This window comes from Erpetoichthys calabaricus, chromosome 8, assembly GCF_900747795.2.
Source record: "Erpetoichthys calabaricus chromosome 8, fErpCal1.3, whole genome shotgun sequence".
NCBI lineage: Eukaryota > Metazoa > Chordata > Cladistia > Polypteriformes > Polypteridae > Erpetoichthys > Erpetoichthys calabaricus.
The window spans coordinates 700,834-717,547 of NC_041401.2; the positions used below are offsets into that span (position 1 = coordinate 700,834).

The following is a 16,714-nucleotide window of genomic DNA, read 5'->3' on the forward strand; positions in this document are numbered from 1 at the left end:
TCTTTAAAACCAGTTTACTATAAAATCCTTAAAAACTTCACCTGAGCGCATTCTCGGACCACTCCAAAGAAATGCAAAGAGGATACAAGACTGCAAGTCAAACGAGACCCCATTAAAAACGGAGCTAAAAAAGGTCCTCCTCCTCCTCAGCTGGCATGAGAGCCATGGGTTCAGAGTACTCCATGTCATCGTCGTCATCCTCCTCCTCCTCCTTCTCGTCCCCTCGACCGCCCTGCAGAGCCGCGGAGGTCATCCCGTTTTCGCTGCGGGGTATCAGGGGCTCATAATAAGCCCCTCCTGCGCCGTAGTGCTGGTCGTAGGCCTGCCTCTCCTCTGGGGTTACATGAGGGGCGCCCTGCACGAAAGCTGCAAACCTGCAACGAGAAGGTGGGCACAGTCAGAGCGCTGCGGCGCCACCCAAACCCACCCACATGCGTCAGTCACCGACCTCTTGGGGGACTGCAGCCTGTGCACCACCTCCCACATGGGAAACAGGGGGCTGCGGCTGTGCTCCCTGAGCCCCTGCAGTGCAGCCCTGGTCTCTGCCGCTCCCTGCTCCCTGTACTCCTCCTCGCTCAGGAATCTGAAGTGGGCTTTTGAGGGCTTCTGTTGTGTCAACGCCGATTTGAAGGCCCTGTGAAGGAGAAGGACAGTTGGAGCCCACCAGCGCTGCTGCGGCAGTGCCCCCCCCCCCCAAGCCGTGGCGTCCGGTCAGGCCTGTCATTCCTGGGAGGGCACTGCTTGCATTGTTCTCATTTCAGGAAACACCCTTAGCGCACACACCCTGCCACTGCAGCGCCACCCTTTCCCGTTAAACCAGTCCAACGGCTCCCAGGGCTGAAAGCAAATGACACGGCTCACCTGAAAGCTAGCGGCAGGACCGCGACAACGAGGGCGCTCGAGACGATGGCATTGCTGGCGGTGGGATGAGTGAAGCCACGATACAGCAAGGCCACGGCTACGGTCCGCAGAGCCCACGTCAGCCCATTCAGGACCTGCGGGCTGCTGATCGGCCCCCTCTTGTAGCAAACAGCCAAGCTAAGGAGACCCGAACAGAGCAGGTACACTGCAAGAGAGACACAAGAGGGCGCATTAGAGGAGGTGCCCACCTTCAGCTGCGGGGCCGTTGACGAGCTCCTTACCAGACATGTATTTCTGGTACATCGGCTGAATGGCATCCCAGCGGGAGACAATCTGCTGGACCACCAAATACGACGCACAGGAACTCAGGAGGAGCAGCAGGACAAGAAGGCCTCTCTGGAAAGAAAGGGAGCGCAAAACAATTACAGCAAAGTGTGGAGTGCGACAGGCCCAGCAACCTCCCAGGCGGCAGTCGGACCACCTTTGAGCACCACAAGACGGACAAATCCCAGCTCTCCGCCCCTCCACCTGCTTGAAATGGATTGTGGGACACGTTTGTCAGCTGCAGGTCCACACGGCACCCCACCTCGGGTGACTTCAGAGACCCCGAGACATGTAAGCCACTGGACATGCTGCCCACCAATGTCCACCCCGGTACAATGCAAGTAGCGAACTGGGAGCGATCCACGCCTGGTGACGTCTGCTCCAACTCCTTCATCAATGGAGTCCATCCTGGTGGGCTTAGGAGTGCGCGGTGCCCCATGCAGGACCCGACATCCCAATGCCCAACACAAGCGGGTTGTGACAGAGCGCTGAAAGTGGGCTGGGCAGTGACAGGACCTGACAAAGCAAGCAACACAACACCCTCAGGGGGGGGGCACCCACAGGCTTGGGGTCTTTTACAATCAGCCACTCAGCAACAGAAAAGGCACAACAGATCAACACCATAAAGGAGCAGCTTAGAGTGCGAGGAAGAAGAGCAGCGCCAACCTGGGCAGCACCCACCTCTCACGCCCACAGACTCGGCACATCCCGCACCATCGCCCACCACTAATGCCAAGGCTTGTGCTTAAAACATTTAAACTTCAATGCTTGAATAGGATGGAGTGAGGGTGGGCACATGACTAGAAAGGGTAGCAGGTAATTGGCACTTTAAGGGGCACATGACTGAGCACTGGGCCCCAATGCCAGTCCAAAAACTGACACTTCTGGGCGCAGAATGCTTTGTGGTTGGGGCTGCGGGCAGGGGCACCCCCAGGAGATGTGCTGTGTTCCCCATAGAGGAAGCAGGACCCTGTAAAGCTCACTAACAAATTAGATATGCTGGGATTTCTAAACTGGCATCCTCAGAGCGAGTGCAAGGCTGCCACCGATGGCCCTCAGGAAGTGGGTTTAAAGAGGTGACAGGCCCAGTGAGCCTGGAGGAATTGGCACAGGACATGAGAAAGGGGCGCGCGTTGGACTACCGGGGCAGTGCAGGTAACAGACAGGGCGACACGCCTGGCACAGCGAGTTGGCGTCCTTTCTGGGTTTACGGCGTATGTCAGACACACTCGGTGACCACCACATCCACGCCGGTGTTCAATTCTGACACAGAAGGCCTGCTTACTTCGGAACTCGGGCTACCTTGGCATTCTCAATCCTTCCCCATCTTGCCAGGCATTCCAAGACTTTAGTTGATGGCGCACATGAGGACAGCCTGGCATTCCACCTAAAGGCCCTGATATCTTCAGTCACTAGGAGACTTCACTTGCATAATCTTTGTGCTCCCGAGACCGCCGATCGCGTAACCAACGACACACCCCGAGTGTTACGTCACAGCAGTGGGCTCTGAGTGTGCGAGAGGTGACAGCCAATGAGCGCTCAGCCAGCAGTAGAAGGCATGCAATGAGGCTATAAGGTGCTTTGGACCCCGCAAACTGAGGGGAGGCTCGTCTGTCTGATGTCTCATGTTTTATGGACCACAAGAGAATGGAAAACAGGAAGGATTAAAAAAAAGGGCCATCCCCCCCGAGACTCTCGCCATACCTGGAAATCCTTTGCACAAGCACTGGCCCAGTCAGCTGCCATGTTACTGGTGGTCATAAAAGGGGTTTGTGACACTTTAGAAATGTGCTGGGAAGTCGTCATGGAGATGCGACTCTGACATCCTCAGGCAGCAAGGCCAGCAACTGCAGCTGTCCAGTGTAACAATCAGCCCAACGATAAGTCGTAGAATGTGACGCCGGCTTAGGGGGCACAAAAGGCCCACCATGACGTGGGATGCCAAGAACAGCTGAGGCAAACAAAAGGCAGCAGACGTGGCTCACTGACTGCATACAAGAACCTTCTGGAGTCACGTGTGTGTGTGTGTCTGTCACCACCCAGGCCTCTTATGACTCCAGAACTTGCGTCAATGTGCCTGCTAGGCTTCCCGCCAGCTGTCCCCAAGTGACACCTGTCAGGGGGTAGGTGGCCTGCCCCCCTGTTTTTGAAGAGATGCCAGTGAAGAACTTGCATGCCTGACAGAAGGTAAAAAAGGCAGGGGGTGGCACTGCTCTGGTCACTGGCACATTAGCTGTTACACCCGGGCACGACTGCAGTGATGTTATGAAAACGCCAAGTGGGATCCCGGACTCACCACAGCTACCGAGGAAGGCTAAATGACGGCGACGTCCCCAACTGCCGAGATCCTTCATTTTCCTGAATAAGGCCTGTCCAGTCACCCATCACTTCAGCTCGTTGGTGGGCCTGTCACGTTTACCGGACACTCGGTGGTCTGTAGTAATTTAGTCATCGGTGTAATCGACACTTGGATTTTAAAGGACAATTTGTGAAGAGCACCAGGCCTAAAGGGGGTGTGCTTTTTGAGGTGGGGGGGCACCTTTAGGGCGGACTGGGGGGTCCTGGCTAAGGGTTTGGTTTTCTTTTTTCCTCCTCCTCACCTGTCTGTCACCACTCATCACTGCCCTTGTGTTCTTGATTGGACATTTGTCACGGTCCCTGCTGATGCGAATGTCACCCAACCCTGAGGCCTTAGGATGTCTGAAATGGGCGTGAAAGGCGTGACAGCTAAGGGAGCTTCAATGGGCATAAAGCTGACGGCGGGTCCTCCTCGCGGATTATTTACACGCAGGCCTCTCCGTTACAATGCTACGTGCGTCATGCATTGGAGCGTCTGAAGTCATCCAAATAAGAGCTCCATGCCCACGAAAACAACAAGAATAATCAGCTGGCTTAAGACAAATCCACAGAGCGAGGGTGACAAACTCAAAGCCAATCACCTCACAGCAAATGACACCCAAAGCTGAGCGCTGACCAGAATGAGTAAAAGTGACAAAGCCAAAGATACCGCGTGTGGCTCAGAAGGCCGGGTGTGAAGCCTGACAGAGCAGAGCCGTTAAGCCGGGCAGAAGGAGAGGAGGGTGGGGTTCAGCCGGTCACAGCTAGCAGCCTCTTGTCCTCGGCCACACCGTCACGGGCAGGGCATGGACACAGTATGTGGCGCCAGGTTTGAATCTTCAGCCAGACATCTCAGAGCAGCGCCGGCGTGCTAAAGACATCCACACTACTGCCAGTTGGCTGCCCACAAGTCCATTTTGGTTTTGTTTTTTGGCCCTTTTCTTGGACTCGTTTCCTGTGTTGTGTCCTGCACTCCGCACAGCTCAGATGTTCCTGCTGAAAATAAAAAGCTGAATTTCCAAAAACGTCTGGATACATCACAGCTGGTGGGAAAGAAACACTGGAGAAGCACCTAAAAGCTCTTTTCATCCATTCAGGTCTTTGCAGGTCAGCTTCAGACCCTTCAGACCCCTCTGCCAATCGAGTCAAAGGCGAGTCCCTCAGCACCCAGCACAGGTCCTCGGGTTCAAGGCTGTCATGTAGTTCTTACTAGGACCGGGAAGACAATACAACAAACGGAGCATCCGTCAGGCATTAAAACGCACAGGTGGGCCGACATGACTGCCTGAGGGTGCATCACACTGTTATTGGGTGCTTTCTGTCCCACGTAGACAGTACGGTCAAACTCCTGTCTGCATACCCGCTGCGCCCAGTATATGAAAAGGTCGACATGTACGGCACCTATGGTACATTGTATTCATCTCCGAGGGGAAACTTTTTTTTGTTGCATAGCCCAACTTACTCAGAGTTTTAGGGGGCACAGCGCAGGGTCAGCTGGTGCAACTGCAGGTTAAGGCCTTTGCTCAAGAGCCCAACAGAGTAGCATTCCTGCTGGGATTCGATTGGCAACCTTTAAGGTACCAGCCCAGATCCTTCAGCCACAGAGCCACCACTCCAACCCTTCCAAACGAATGTCCACACTCTAATGGGTGACATCACGTAGGCCAAGGGTCCAAGCTGTCCCTCCATCGACGCTGTGAGTGGCCCTGGTAGGGACTGTGCAGGATGGCCAAGGCCCTTCAAAGACAGTGTGTCTGTCACACATGCCCAGGGCTGACAGATCTTCTGTTGACTTCAGTACCCACCACGATGACCTTTGTCCCTGCTCTGCACAGGTGCCACTTCAGGATGTCATGCCGACTGTGAGTAAGGACAACTACACAAGCTGGGGAACATAAATGGGGACATCCAGGCTTCCATCAGGTGCCCGAGGAAGTAAAAACATCGGTCTGTGGAGGTGTTGGGTGCCCACCTCACGTATGCAGTAACGGGGAAAGCCGTTGATGCCCTTGGCAGCACGCGGGACTGTGGTGGGTGTGGATGCTGATAACTACAATGCTGTAAAGTATATTGAAGCTCCATCGCTGGCATGTGCCAAATGGCATTCCAGATTAATCAACAAGCGGACACTTGGGCCTTGAGCTCTTTAGCAGGGCACGTAAACCAACCGAAATAAACCAAAAAACGCAATTAAAACACAAAATCCACCCAAATCTTAACAAAGGAGACGCAGACGACTTCACACTCAAACCGTCTACTGGCCATTAGCTGGGTGGTCCTCCACTCTTGGGGGTCCTTGTTATGACATCATCGTTTACCACCTCCCACCACGCCCCTCTCTGGCCTCCTCACCCAATCCCGCTCTGCCTCAGCGTTTTTCTCCATTACCTCCACGCCACGTCTTCCTCTCAGCCCAGTGGTCTTCCTCGTCTCTGCTCTTTTTAGCTTCACTTCACATTTCAGCCGCACATCTCACTGGCACAGACCATAACGTTTCTCTACTACACTTATAATAAGCCTTTCAATCGGTGCCATCCAAGCATTAAGTGAACTCAAATGAATTATTCTCATGCACAGTCTTTTGTAAATTGAAATTAACGGCCGAACAGCAAATCCCACAATGGATTTCTAAAATGAAATGAAGGCCCGGCTGATGCCAAAGGTAACACTTTCAGTTTGTAGCCCAAAGACTGAGAGCTGCCACTGGGCACTGGGCTGTAAACTGTGGCAGTAGACTGTGTGTGCCCCCTACTGGCATCCAGAAGTAGTGCCACTCCAGGGCAATTTGTAAAGAACTCCCTGTTCTGCACTGTTAGGTGAGTAAGACCACCTGGAGTCAAAAGAAGCATCGCCTGCGCCTCACTGCATCCCATGGAGTCTCCTGCCAGTGCTAAGCAGAAGACACTCGGCTTTACGAGGACCACAGAGTCTCCACTAGAAGCTCAGCTTGTCTCATTGACTCCTCAACATCTCCAGCTCATCCTTGCAAAGCTGGACCACCCCGTTATCTCCCATCCCATCCCATCCATTCAACACCACACCTTTGTTCAGCTCGGGCCTGTTGAGCTGTACACGTCCTTGGGGTGGTGATGGATGACCAGCTGTCCTTCACTGACCAAATTGTGACCGTCTCTTACTCGCATAGATTCTCTCTGAACATCGTATCTGATGGAGTCAGCAGCAGGAGCCCTGGTGCAGGCACTGGTCTTGTCACTTCTGGACTACCGCAGCTCCTTACTGGCACAGCTGACTGATTCAACAATGCAGCGCCAAGTCTTGTGACTTGTCACTTCTCTTTTCAGGTCACCATGCTGACCCCCAGTAGCAGGGGACATTACGTTCAAAGTCATTGATGCTCAGCACCTCTGTATTTGGAGACACTCAGGGGGCCTGTGCTCCTCCTGGTGATGCCACCTCTGTGTGGTATCAAATCTCAACCCAGAGTCCTGTCACGTGTAGCTCCTGGCTGGCAGAACGAGCTGCCCACCTCCGCCCCTCAGTGTGTTCAGGAAGCGTTTGGGACTCGCCTGTTCTGTGAATTTCTGCCCAGCTGATAACGGCTTTGTTGTGAGGACCTTTGAGGCTAAGGTAGAGCTCGTCACTTGTGAGGGTCAATTCTGTACCCCTCTCATGTGACTCAATTATGGTTGACCTCTTTAGTAAGTAACATGTCAACTTTTAAAGAAAGAGCATCCCACTTAAAAAGAAAAGGACATAAATACAGCGGGAAGCTAAGAACGCAGCAGCACATGCACTCCACCACCAGCAGGCAAGTCGAAAGGAGAAGCGACGAGCAAAGACACACGCGGGCACAACAGCTCAGCGTGTATGGGCCTGGCCAGGAGACCACCGAGGAAGAGCTTGGGTTGCTGCTGGAAGAAAAGTTGGTGAGGCCAGAAGGGGGCGCTCACCTTGTGTGTGGATCCCAATGTCCCAGTGCAGCGATGGGGACAATGGGCTGTAAATGCGGGTGCAGTCGTGACTCTCTGTGGTCAGAAAGGACCCTGAGTGTTTCTTGATGTCCTGGCTAAACTGCCCACCATGACATCCTGGCCCCCCTACTCATCCCCGGTCTCTAACTGGCTAATTTCCTCTCACTCTAATGTGTGGAGGGCGTACTGGCACAAGAATGGCTGCCATTGCGTCATCCAGGTGGTTGAAGTGGCTCCCCACCGTCTACACATGTCGGAAGTGCGCTGTATAAATGGAATTATTAATTATAAGAAATAATCAGGCCTTAATGTGCCTTCACTAAAGCAAAAAAAAAAAAAATTCCACGAGACGCCGACAACAAAAGGTAAAAATAGGAATATGAAGAAGGGATATGAAAAAGAGCAAAAGTAATAAAGCGCCTGGAATAGTTAAAGCTGTCCGACTATATTTAAATAAATACTTCTGACGATGATGATGAAGAACATTCCTCTCTTATTATTTAGATTAGACTACTGTGATTTATTGAACCAATATTGAAGGTCAGCACAGTGGGGTGAGAGGACACATTGAGCTGTGTGTGTTTGGGGGTCTTCGGGGGTCTGAATCCACCGTCAAAACAAGCAGTGGGCTGGAAGTCTCAGCAGTTATAGACGGAGCGACCATTAGTACTGTGGTTTCAATGCTTCACACGAACATCTCCTACTAGTGGTGTCACACCTCCGCTTGACAGACAAACCCACAGGATGCCACACAAAGGCAGGAGCCAACAAGTCGATGGTAAAGGATGGCAGCTGCCGCCATCACAGTTCAGGCCTGTTTTTTTTTTTTTTTTTTTTTCTTGTCAATTCCAGTCGCTGCCAGTTCTACCCTCGTGGTTGGCTCCTCTATGATACACAACTGTACATAATGTGCATACAAAAAACAGATTTGTTTAATTCTTTTCTTTTTGCATTTATATAGCGCTTTTCTCACTACTCAAAGCGCTCAGCAATTGCAGGTTAAGGGCCCAACAGAGCAGAGTCCCTTTTGGCATTTACGGGATTCGAACCGGCAACCTTCTGGTTAGACGTGCAGTAAACCAAAGCAGATTCACACAGACTGATGTACATCTGAGTACTAGGCTGCTGTACCCCGTTAGCCATTCTGAATGTAGCGAGAAGTCAAGCAGAGTGACCCCCTTTTATTGGCTACAATATGCCAGCTTTCGAGGTAACTCCTCTCGCCTGAAGCAGGGGCCCGAGTTACCTGGAAAGCTGGCATATTGTAATCTTTGAGTTTGCCAATAAAAGGGGTCACTCTGTTTGACTTCTCGCCACGCAGACTTGTGTAACACCGCACAGCGCGTTCACAAAGTCTTCAGACCCTTCCCTTTGTTCATATTTGGTTCTGTTACAGCCTGGGGCTAAAATCATTTCAGTTCACGTTTCCCTCATCAAGTGACACTCAAAACCTCAGAGTGACAAAGTAAAGACAGCATTTCAGCAAAATTCTTAAAAACAGCCAACTGAAATCTCACCTTGCCACCGGTATGGAGAACCTCAGCTGGGCCACTTGAGCCTGGGCGCCTCTGCTGTTTAGTAACCTGGTCGCTCACCGACAGACGGTGTCTAAAATGCCACGTGAACTCGTATTCCAGTTCGTGAAGTCAGGTGAGCAGACGTAGTCTACTCTACCAATAATAAACCCTCAGCCAGATTCCACTTAAGGACTCTACTCTGTGTATGTGCTTTGCTTTGCACTCCATTTCAGCGTCCACAGAGGTCATTTCCGGCTGTTCCAGCGATCGCAGTTTTCCTTCTTCTGGTTGAAATAATCCATCCTGATATTTCAGAAATTGCTAAATGTATGTCGATGAGCTGGCTGTACGGTGCCTACCTCAGCAGTAGTCCTTGGGGTAGCGTGTTAAAAGGAGTGTGCAACACGTAGTCGGAGTACTCTTTAAAGTAGGGGTACTCAAACGGCGGACCGTGGTCCACAATCCGGACCGCCAAGACGTTTTTGGCAGACCGCGACTGTCTTCTGCGCAAGTCAAAAGTCCGAATATAAAAGCACCAATACTATTGCAGATGACCTTTCTGACAATGTCGGTGGTCAGTTAATATCAGATTTCAAACAGGCTGAATTGTTTGCTCTCGCGTGCGATGAATCCACTGATAAAACTGCCATGTCTCAACTCTGTGTGTTCACGAGATTTTTTGATGGCCATAATTTTGTTGAAGAGTTTCTGACATTACTACCGCTAGCAAAACAGACCCGCAGTGAGGACGTGTTCTCAGCATTATCGCAGTTTATACACGCAGCTGGATTGGATGTAACAAAAATGGTTTCCCTTGCAACAGACGGGGCACCAGCAATGACTGGTAAAGATGGAGGACTTGTCACTCGTATGAAGGCACTTCAGCCCAACCCTGTTGCTTATCACTGCATCATTCATCAGTCGGCCCTCTGTTCAAAACTTTATGACGAACTGGCAGAAGTGATGTCTACTCTTGCGGAATTAGTGAATTTTTTACGATGTAATTTGTCTCTGCAGCATCGTCTGTTTCGTTCTTTTCTTGAAGAGATGTCTGCAGAATTTGGAGATTTGCTGCTTCACAATGAAGTCAGATGGTTAAGCAAGGGCCGTGTGTTGGAAAGGTTCTGGAATCTCTGTGAAGATGTACAGTGCATCCGGAAAGTATTCACAGCGCATCTCTTTGTCCACATTTTGTTACGTGCAAAAATCTCAAGTAAACTTTTTTCACGTTGTCATTATGGGGTGTTGTGTGTAGAATTCTGAGGAAAAAAATGAATTGAATCCATTTTGGAATAAGGCTGTAACATAACAAAATGTGGACAAAGTGATGAAGCGCTGGGAATACTTTACGGATGCACTGTAGCTGACTTGCTGCAGTCCTTGAATACAAAGAAAGCTGCAGAATTTTTAACATTTATTCAAGACAGTGACAAGGTCGCACTGTTGGCATTTCTTGTTGATATTATGGGACATATAAATACACTGAATTCGTCACTTCAAGGTGCAGACAAAACCGTTGTCGAATTGCAAGAAAAATGTTGTGCCTTTGAAACAAAACTGAGCATTTTCATCAATGACTTGGAAGGTGGCAAGATGCTGCATTTCCCAAACCTGAAGAGCTGCGTGACAGCTGATCAACAGGCATGTTTTCAGTTGATTTCCACATTTCTACATCATTTGAAGGTTGAGTTTGATAAACGTTTTAAGGATTTCAGAAAACTGAAGCCTGTGTTTTTTTTTGTTGCTGATCCTTTCATTGTCCAGCCTGACGGTGAATGGACATCTGTGGCTGCCTCAATTTTTCCGAACTCAAACCCGTCACTGTTGCAAATGGAAGCAGCTGATTTGCAAGCTTCTCACGTTTTAAAAGCAAAATTGAACGAAGTCGGCATAACAATTTTTTGGGCAAAGTTTGTTCCAGATTCTCAGTATCCTGCTGCAAAGAAACTGGCGATATCCGTGCTCACTATGTTTGGTTCAACATATTCTTGTGTGTGTGCGTTCTCCACTATGAACACCATCAAGACGAAACATCGAAGTGTAATTACCGACCAGAACCTCAGGAATGCAATGAGAATTACACTGACTGATTACTCACCGAACTATGCTGCCATTATGAAATCGAAACAACAGTTTCACACTTCACATTGAGTGACAATCATTTACGTACCAACTGTTGTAATTAGTGTGTTAATTGCAAGTAGTCATGTGACTTTTTTGAATTGTTTTCCATGTTTTGTGCATGCCTTGGTCTTCTGTAAAAATTTTATCATTTGCGTTGAATCTATTACTAGCCTCCTACAGACCTACACCTACAGACTTACACGGTAAACCTGGCTATAGCGGACCCCGATGGTTGGTGGCGAACTGAATGTGGACCGGCATTCAAAAACTTTGAGTACCCCTGCTTTAAAGTGACGAGTGACCCAACACAACACTCGACTCATTTGACTGAAGTCAAAATGCCGAGTTTCTTATCACAGCAGAGCGGAGTGCAAAGCGAGACCCACACAAACCAGCCTATCAGCCCGGTGCGGAGAAAATAGTGCGCTGTGTGCAATCCGGTAAACAGACAAATATCAAGAACAAAGTGTCAGGTGTTAAATGAGGTTTAGTTTGAATCCGGCTCTAGAAATGTTGACATGGCGCTGCAGGGCTCAGTGTTCATGCTACGAATCATCGAGTGCTCAGGGCGAGGGTGTGAAATGTCAGCTTACTTCAGAGCACATGAAGGACTAAACATACCAACAAAACACACGCAGATGAGCGCAGGCCTCGTGTTTGGTTTTACTTTCATGGCGGCCAATGACGACATTTCATTCTTTATTTATTTTGCACAGTTTAATGACATCAGAGTGCTTGCCAAAGGAGAACTCCAGAGGATGACTTGTTGAACCGGGTTACTCACCTCACTTCAGTTACATGTGTGCATGTAAACACACCTAAAGGACTCTCAGACTGTGAAAAACAACATTTATGGTCTGATAAAACCAAACCTGAATTGTCTGGAGGAAAGCAGGCACTGCTCACGTCCTGCACAACACCACCAAGAGGATCGAGCATCAGGGACTGGGAGACAAGTCAGGGCTGAGGGAAAGTGAACAGAGCAAAATCCTTAAGGAGGCTCGGTCCATGTGTCACAAAACCAAGACAACACAGGAGTGGCTTAGGGACAACTCTGTCAGTGTCCTCGAGGCGAGTCCAGACTTGAACCTAATCAAACATTTCTGCAGACTACTGAAGACAGCCATCCACCGGTGGTCTCCATTCAACCTGAAAGAGTTTGAGCGGATCTGCCGAGAGGAAGGGCAGAAAATCCCCAACTCCAGGGGCCTCATGAATAAACAGTGCATAGGCACAAACATGTTGCGTACTCCCATTTCCACACTCACATCGCGATGTATAAAACCTAAACTTGGTGTAAAGCCACGCACATTTCCATGGTAGCTCAATCCCTGGCGTACGCAAGTTCTCCACTCGGTTTTGCAGACTGGCAGCACCCAGAGTCAAAGCAGTGCTGCTGTTCCTGTGTGGTTATCCTTTCTTTTTTAGATCCACATCCCTGACGCGGCTTTATAAATACACTGAAATTAACTGCATATTGTTTATTAGTTTAATGCATCTGATTGTAATTAACCAGTAACAATATAACGGTCCACAGAATGGCCATACTATTCCAAATACCATAACTGTTTAGTGTTGTTACTCTCACTGCACCACTCGGAGTATTTATATCACTGTATCTGAGTGTGAATCACAGATGTACAGCAGAGGATTATCAGGATACAGCATCAAGCACACGCTGCCTCAGCCATGCTGTCTATTTGAACTGCTCCCATACGACAAACGCTTCAGAGCCTTCCTGTACGGACCTCACGGTTCACAGTTTCATCCTAAGAGCTCTAAAAAACTCAATCAGCCATCAGGTGGTCCTTGTAGAACTGTCTGGACTTATAAGTTCAATCACCTCACTGTAAACTTGAGATACAGTTATAATATTAAACAGCCTGAGCCACTTTATAAAGCGCATATTTAAATATGATCATGACATCATTGTTAAGATGAAATGCAGTGAAATATGTTTACTACATTATACAGACAAATGGTGACATCATTTAAATAATCTATATTGTTAATAATTAAACATGTGAGGACACGGTGGCGCAGTGCTAGTTCATGGATTGTTCCTTCCTCTCGCTGTATTCTTGCTGGTGCTGGCGTGGCCCTGGATGGATAGAATAATTAAACATGTACTGCGAAGATATTTCAATGTTCCTTAAAAGTTTTGAAGAATTGGCGTTCTAAGCTTACAGATGGCTTAACGTCTATTACAGAGCTGATTGTGTGCCGATTGGTTACTCGGAGAAAGAAAAGGAAGGACAGGACTTGGAGGTTAGTACGTCTGAGAGAGACAGCACTGCTGCAGTAAAGTATCTCATCAAAGGTCACATGCGGCGCAGCAAGCATCTTGTGTGAGGCAGGAACAATCCGTGAATGGGTGCCAGTTCGTCACTATGACTGTGCCACCGTGTCCCCATGTTTAATAACACGCTTTAATTGATATGATATGAATACTGAAATGACATCACATATACATCTCAGTATTTAGATTATTCAGAGAGCTGTAATATCACGAATGTCATGGATTCTGTGTCCTGTCAGAGGAAGACAAAGCCTGTTAAAAAGCACGTAGTGAGTCACACACACAGAGCACATAGAAGGCCACATACAAAACAAAGCATTTAATGTGCTACTTTAGTTATGATGGGATTTGAGAAACTAGTAAACGGTTTTAAGATGAAGTTTACAATGTTCTACTTTAATGATAAAATAAACTACGTGATTAAAGTGGAAATTCCAAGACTGAAGTTGGCACTTCGTGCTTTTTTTCCCCCCACTGTGTGCCTTTTTTTTGTTTCTGTACCCTAATAAGCTTTCATATGACCCATAGACAGTGGGCTACGACTCCCCTTTTCACGCCGACTTTGATATGTGACAACTTCTTTTTTATTTCGGGCACTGTGCGACTTTGTGAACGTGAGCTTTATAGTTTCTCCGACACACTATGTCACTTGATCAACTTCCTTTTGTTGTTTATCCCACTGTTTAAACCAACAAATAGTACGTTTTCTTTGCCTCCACCTGGTATTCGCTGAAATTCTTCTATTTCATCAGTCTATATTCATCATCTATTGACTGATGACTCAGGCACTGCCGAGACTGGCAGCCTTTTCAGCAGCTCCGTGTACGACTTTATTTTTCTATTTTTATTTATTGATCACTCCTATCACTTTATTTTATGTGGATTCGTTCACTGGACACACTTACTTTTACAACGTGGGCATGGATTTTTACACGCTGAGACTCGTCTATTTAAGTACTCAACTTCGAGCACTGAGAACAAATGCCATTGCCAGAGTGGTACCCTATTTACCCGACGAGGTAAGAAGGCAGTATCGTGGCAGCAGAGCCGGCACTAAGCTAAAAATGAAGTGGCTGTCAAGAAAGTGGCGTTTTAATCCTTTGGTGCCTTCTGTTATTCTGGGGAATGTGAACTCAATCTCAAATAAGATCGACGAACTGGCTGTGCTGGTGAAAAATGTAAGGACCTACAGAGAATGCAGTTTGTTGTGTTTCTGCGAAACGTGGCTAACTAACACCATCCCAGATGCTAATGTGGAGCTACCCGGGTTAGCACAGTTAGAGCGGACAGACGCAAGTACCTGTGGGAAGCACAAAGGAGGAGGACTCGCTCTCTATGTTAATACATGGTGGTGTAACTCTGGACATGTTAAAGTCAAAATCTCCACTTGCTGCAGGGACATCACACTGTTGGCCGTAAGTTTACATCCCTATTACTTGCCCAGAGAGTTTGGACACGTCATTGTTGTCATCGTGTATATTCCTCCTCGGGCAGACGTGGAGACAGCGAGTGACATCATCCATTCTGCTGTTGCTAAGTTACAAACGCAGCACCCTGAGGCGCTTGTGCTAATCGCTGGAGACTTTAACCATGTGACGCTGAACAAAAACATTACCTGCCTTCTCCCAGTATGTGGACTGTAACACCCGGGGAAATAAGACTATTGATTTACTGTATGCAAACGTTAAAGACGCATACAGCGCCACCCCGCTGCCTGAGCTTGGGAAAGCAGATCATAACCTGGTTCTGCTTCAGCCTCACTACACACCAAGAGTGAGGGTCCTACCTACAACCACACGCTCGTTCAGAAGTGGTCCCCTGAGGCAGAGCAGGCTCTGAGAGAATGTTTTGGAACTACAGACTGGGATATCCTGCAGGGATCACATAGTGAGAACATTGAGGAGGTTGTTGACTGCACTACTGACTACATCAACTTCTGTATGGACATTGTAGTTCCAGTAAGAACTGTACGCTGCTATGCTAACAACAAGCCATGGATTACAAGTGACATCAAGGGCCTTTTGAACCAGAAGAAAGGCGGTGATCAGCATGAGCTCAAGTGCGTGCAGAAGGAACTTAGAGTCCAGCTCAGGGCAGTGAAGAAGCAGTACAGGAGAAAGCTGGAGCAGAAGTTGCAGAATAACAACATGAAGGAAGTGTGGGATGGGATGAAGATTATCACTGGCTGCAGCTCGAAGCAGGGTGCCACCATCGAGAGAGACGTGAAGAGAGCAAACCAAATGAACAACTTCTTTAACAGGTTTGACCACCCTAACCCACTCTCACTCTCACCTCGGAGTACTGCACCCTCCACACATCCTTCTGCTGATACCAGCATAGGAGAGACATCCCCACCCACAATTACAACAGCGCAGGTGAGCAGAGAACTGAGGAGACTTCGTGCCAGCAAAGCAGCTGGTCCAGATGGAGTATCGCCACGACTGCTGAAGGTCTGTGCGTTGGAGCTGGGAGGTCCTCTACAGCGCATCTTCAACCTGAGCCTAGAACAGGGGAGATTCCAGAGGCTTTGGAAAAGATCTTGCATCATCCCAGTCCCAAAGGTATCACGTCCTAGTGAGCTGAATGACTTCCGGCCTGTTGCTCTGACATCACATGTGATGAAGACCATGGAGTGGCTGCTGCTTCACCACCTGAGGCCACAGGTTCAACACGCCCTCGACCCTCTGCAGTTCGCATACCAGGAGAAGGTGGGAGAGGAGGATGCCATCTTCTATATGCTACACCGATCCCTCTCTCACTTGGACAGAGGCAGTGGTGCTGTAAGAATTATGTTTCTAGACTTCTCTAGCGCCTTCAACACAATCCAACCTCTGCTCCTTAGGGACAATCTGGCAGAGATGAGAGTAGATTCATACCTGGTGGCATGGATCGTGGACTATCTTACAAACAGACCTCAGTATGTGCATCTCAGGAACTGCAGATCTGACATTGTGGTCAGCAGCACAGCAGCGCCGCAGGGGACTGTACTTTCTCTGGTCCTGTTCTGCCTATATACATCAGACTTCCAATATAACTCGGAGTCCTGCCATGTGCAAAAGTTCGCTGATGACACTGCTATCGTGGGCTGCATCAGGAGTGGGCAGGAGGAGGAGTATAGGAACCTAATCAAGGACTTTGTTAAATGGTGCGACTCAAATCACCTACAACTGAACACCAGCACAACCAAGGAGCTGGTGGTGGATTTTAGGAGACCTAGACCCCTCATGGACCCCGTGATCATCAGAGGTGACTGTGTGCAGAGGGTGCAGACCTATAAATATCTGGGAGTGCAGCTGGATGATAAATTAGACTGGACTGCC

General features: G+C 48.9%; 1 protein-coding gene across 1 annotated transcript in view; it reads right to left on the bottom strand.

Moving 5' to 3' along the window:
• The window catches only part of nemp2 (nuclear envelope integral membrane protein 2), a 26,162-nt gene continuing 9,448 nt past the window's right edge, over positions 1-16,714 (bottom strand). The window contains exons 6-9 of the mRNA XM_028806090.2: positions 1,143-1,257; positions 862-1,066; positions 449-634; positions 1-374 (exon numbers count right to left, since the gene is read on the bottom strand). Coding sequence (XP_028661923.2) covers positions 125-374; positions 449-634; positions 862-1,066; positions 1,143-1,257 — 756 coding nt within the window. The 3' untranslated portion in view covers positions 1-124. The remainder of the gene's footprint in view (positions 375-448; positions 635-861; positions 1,067-1,142; positions 1,258-16,714) is intronic.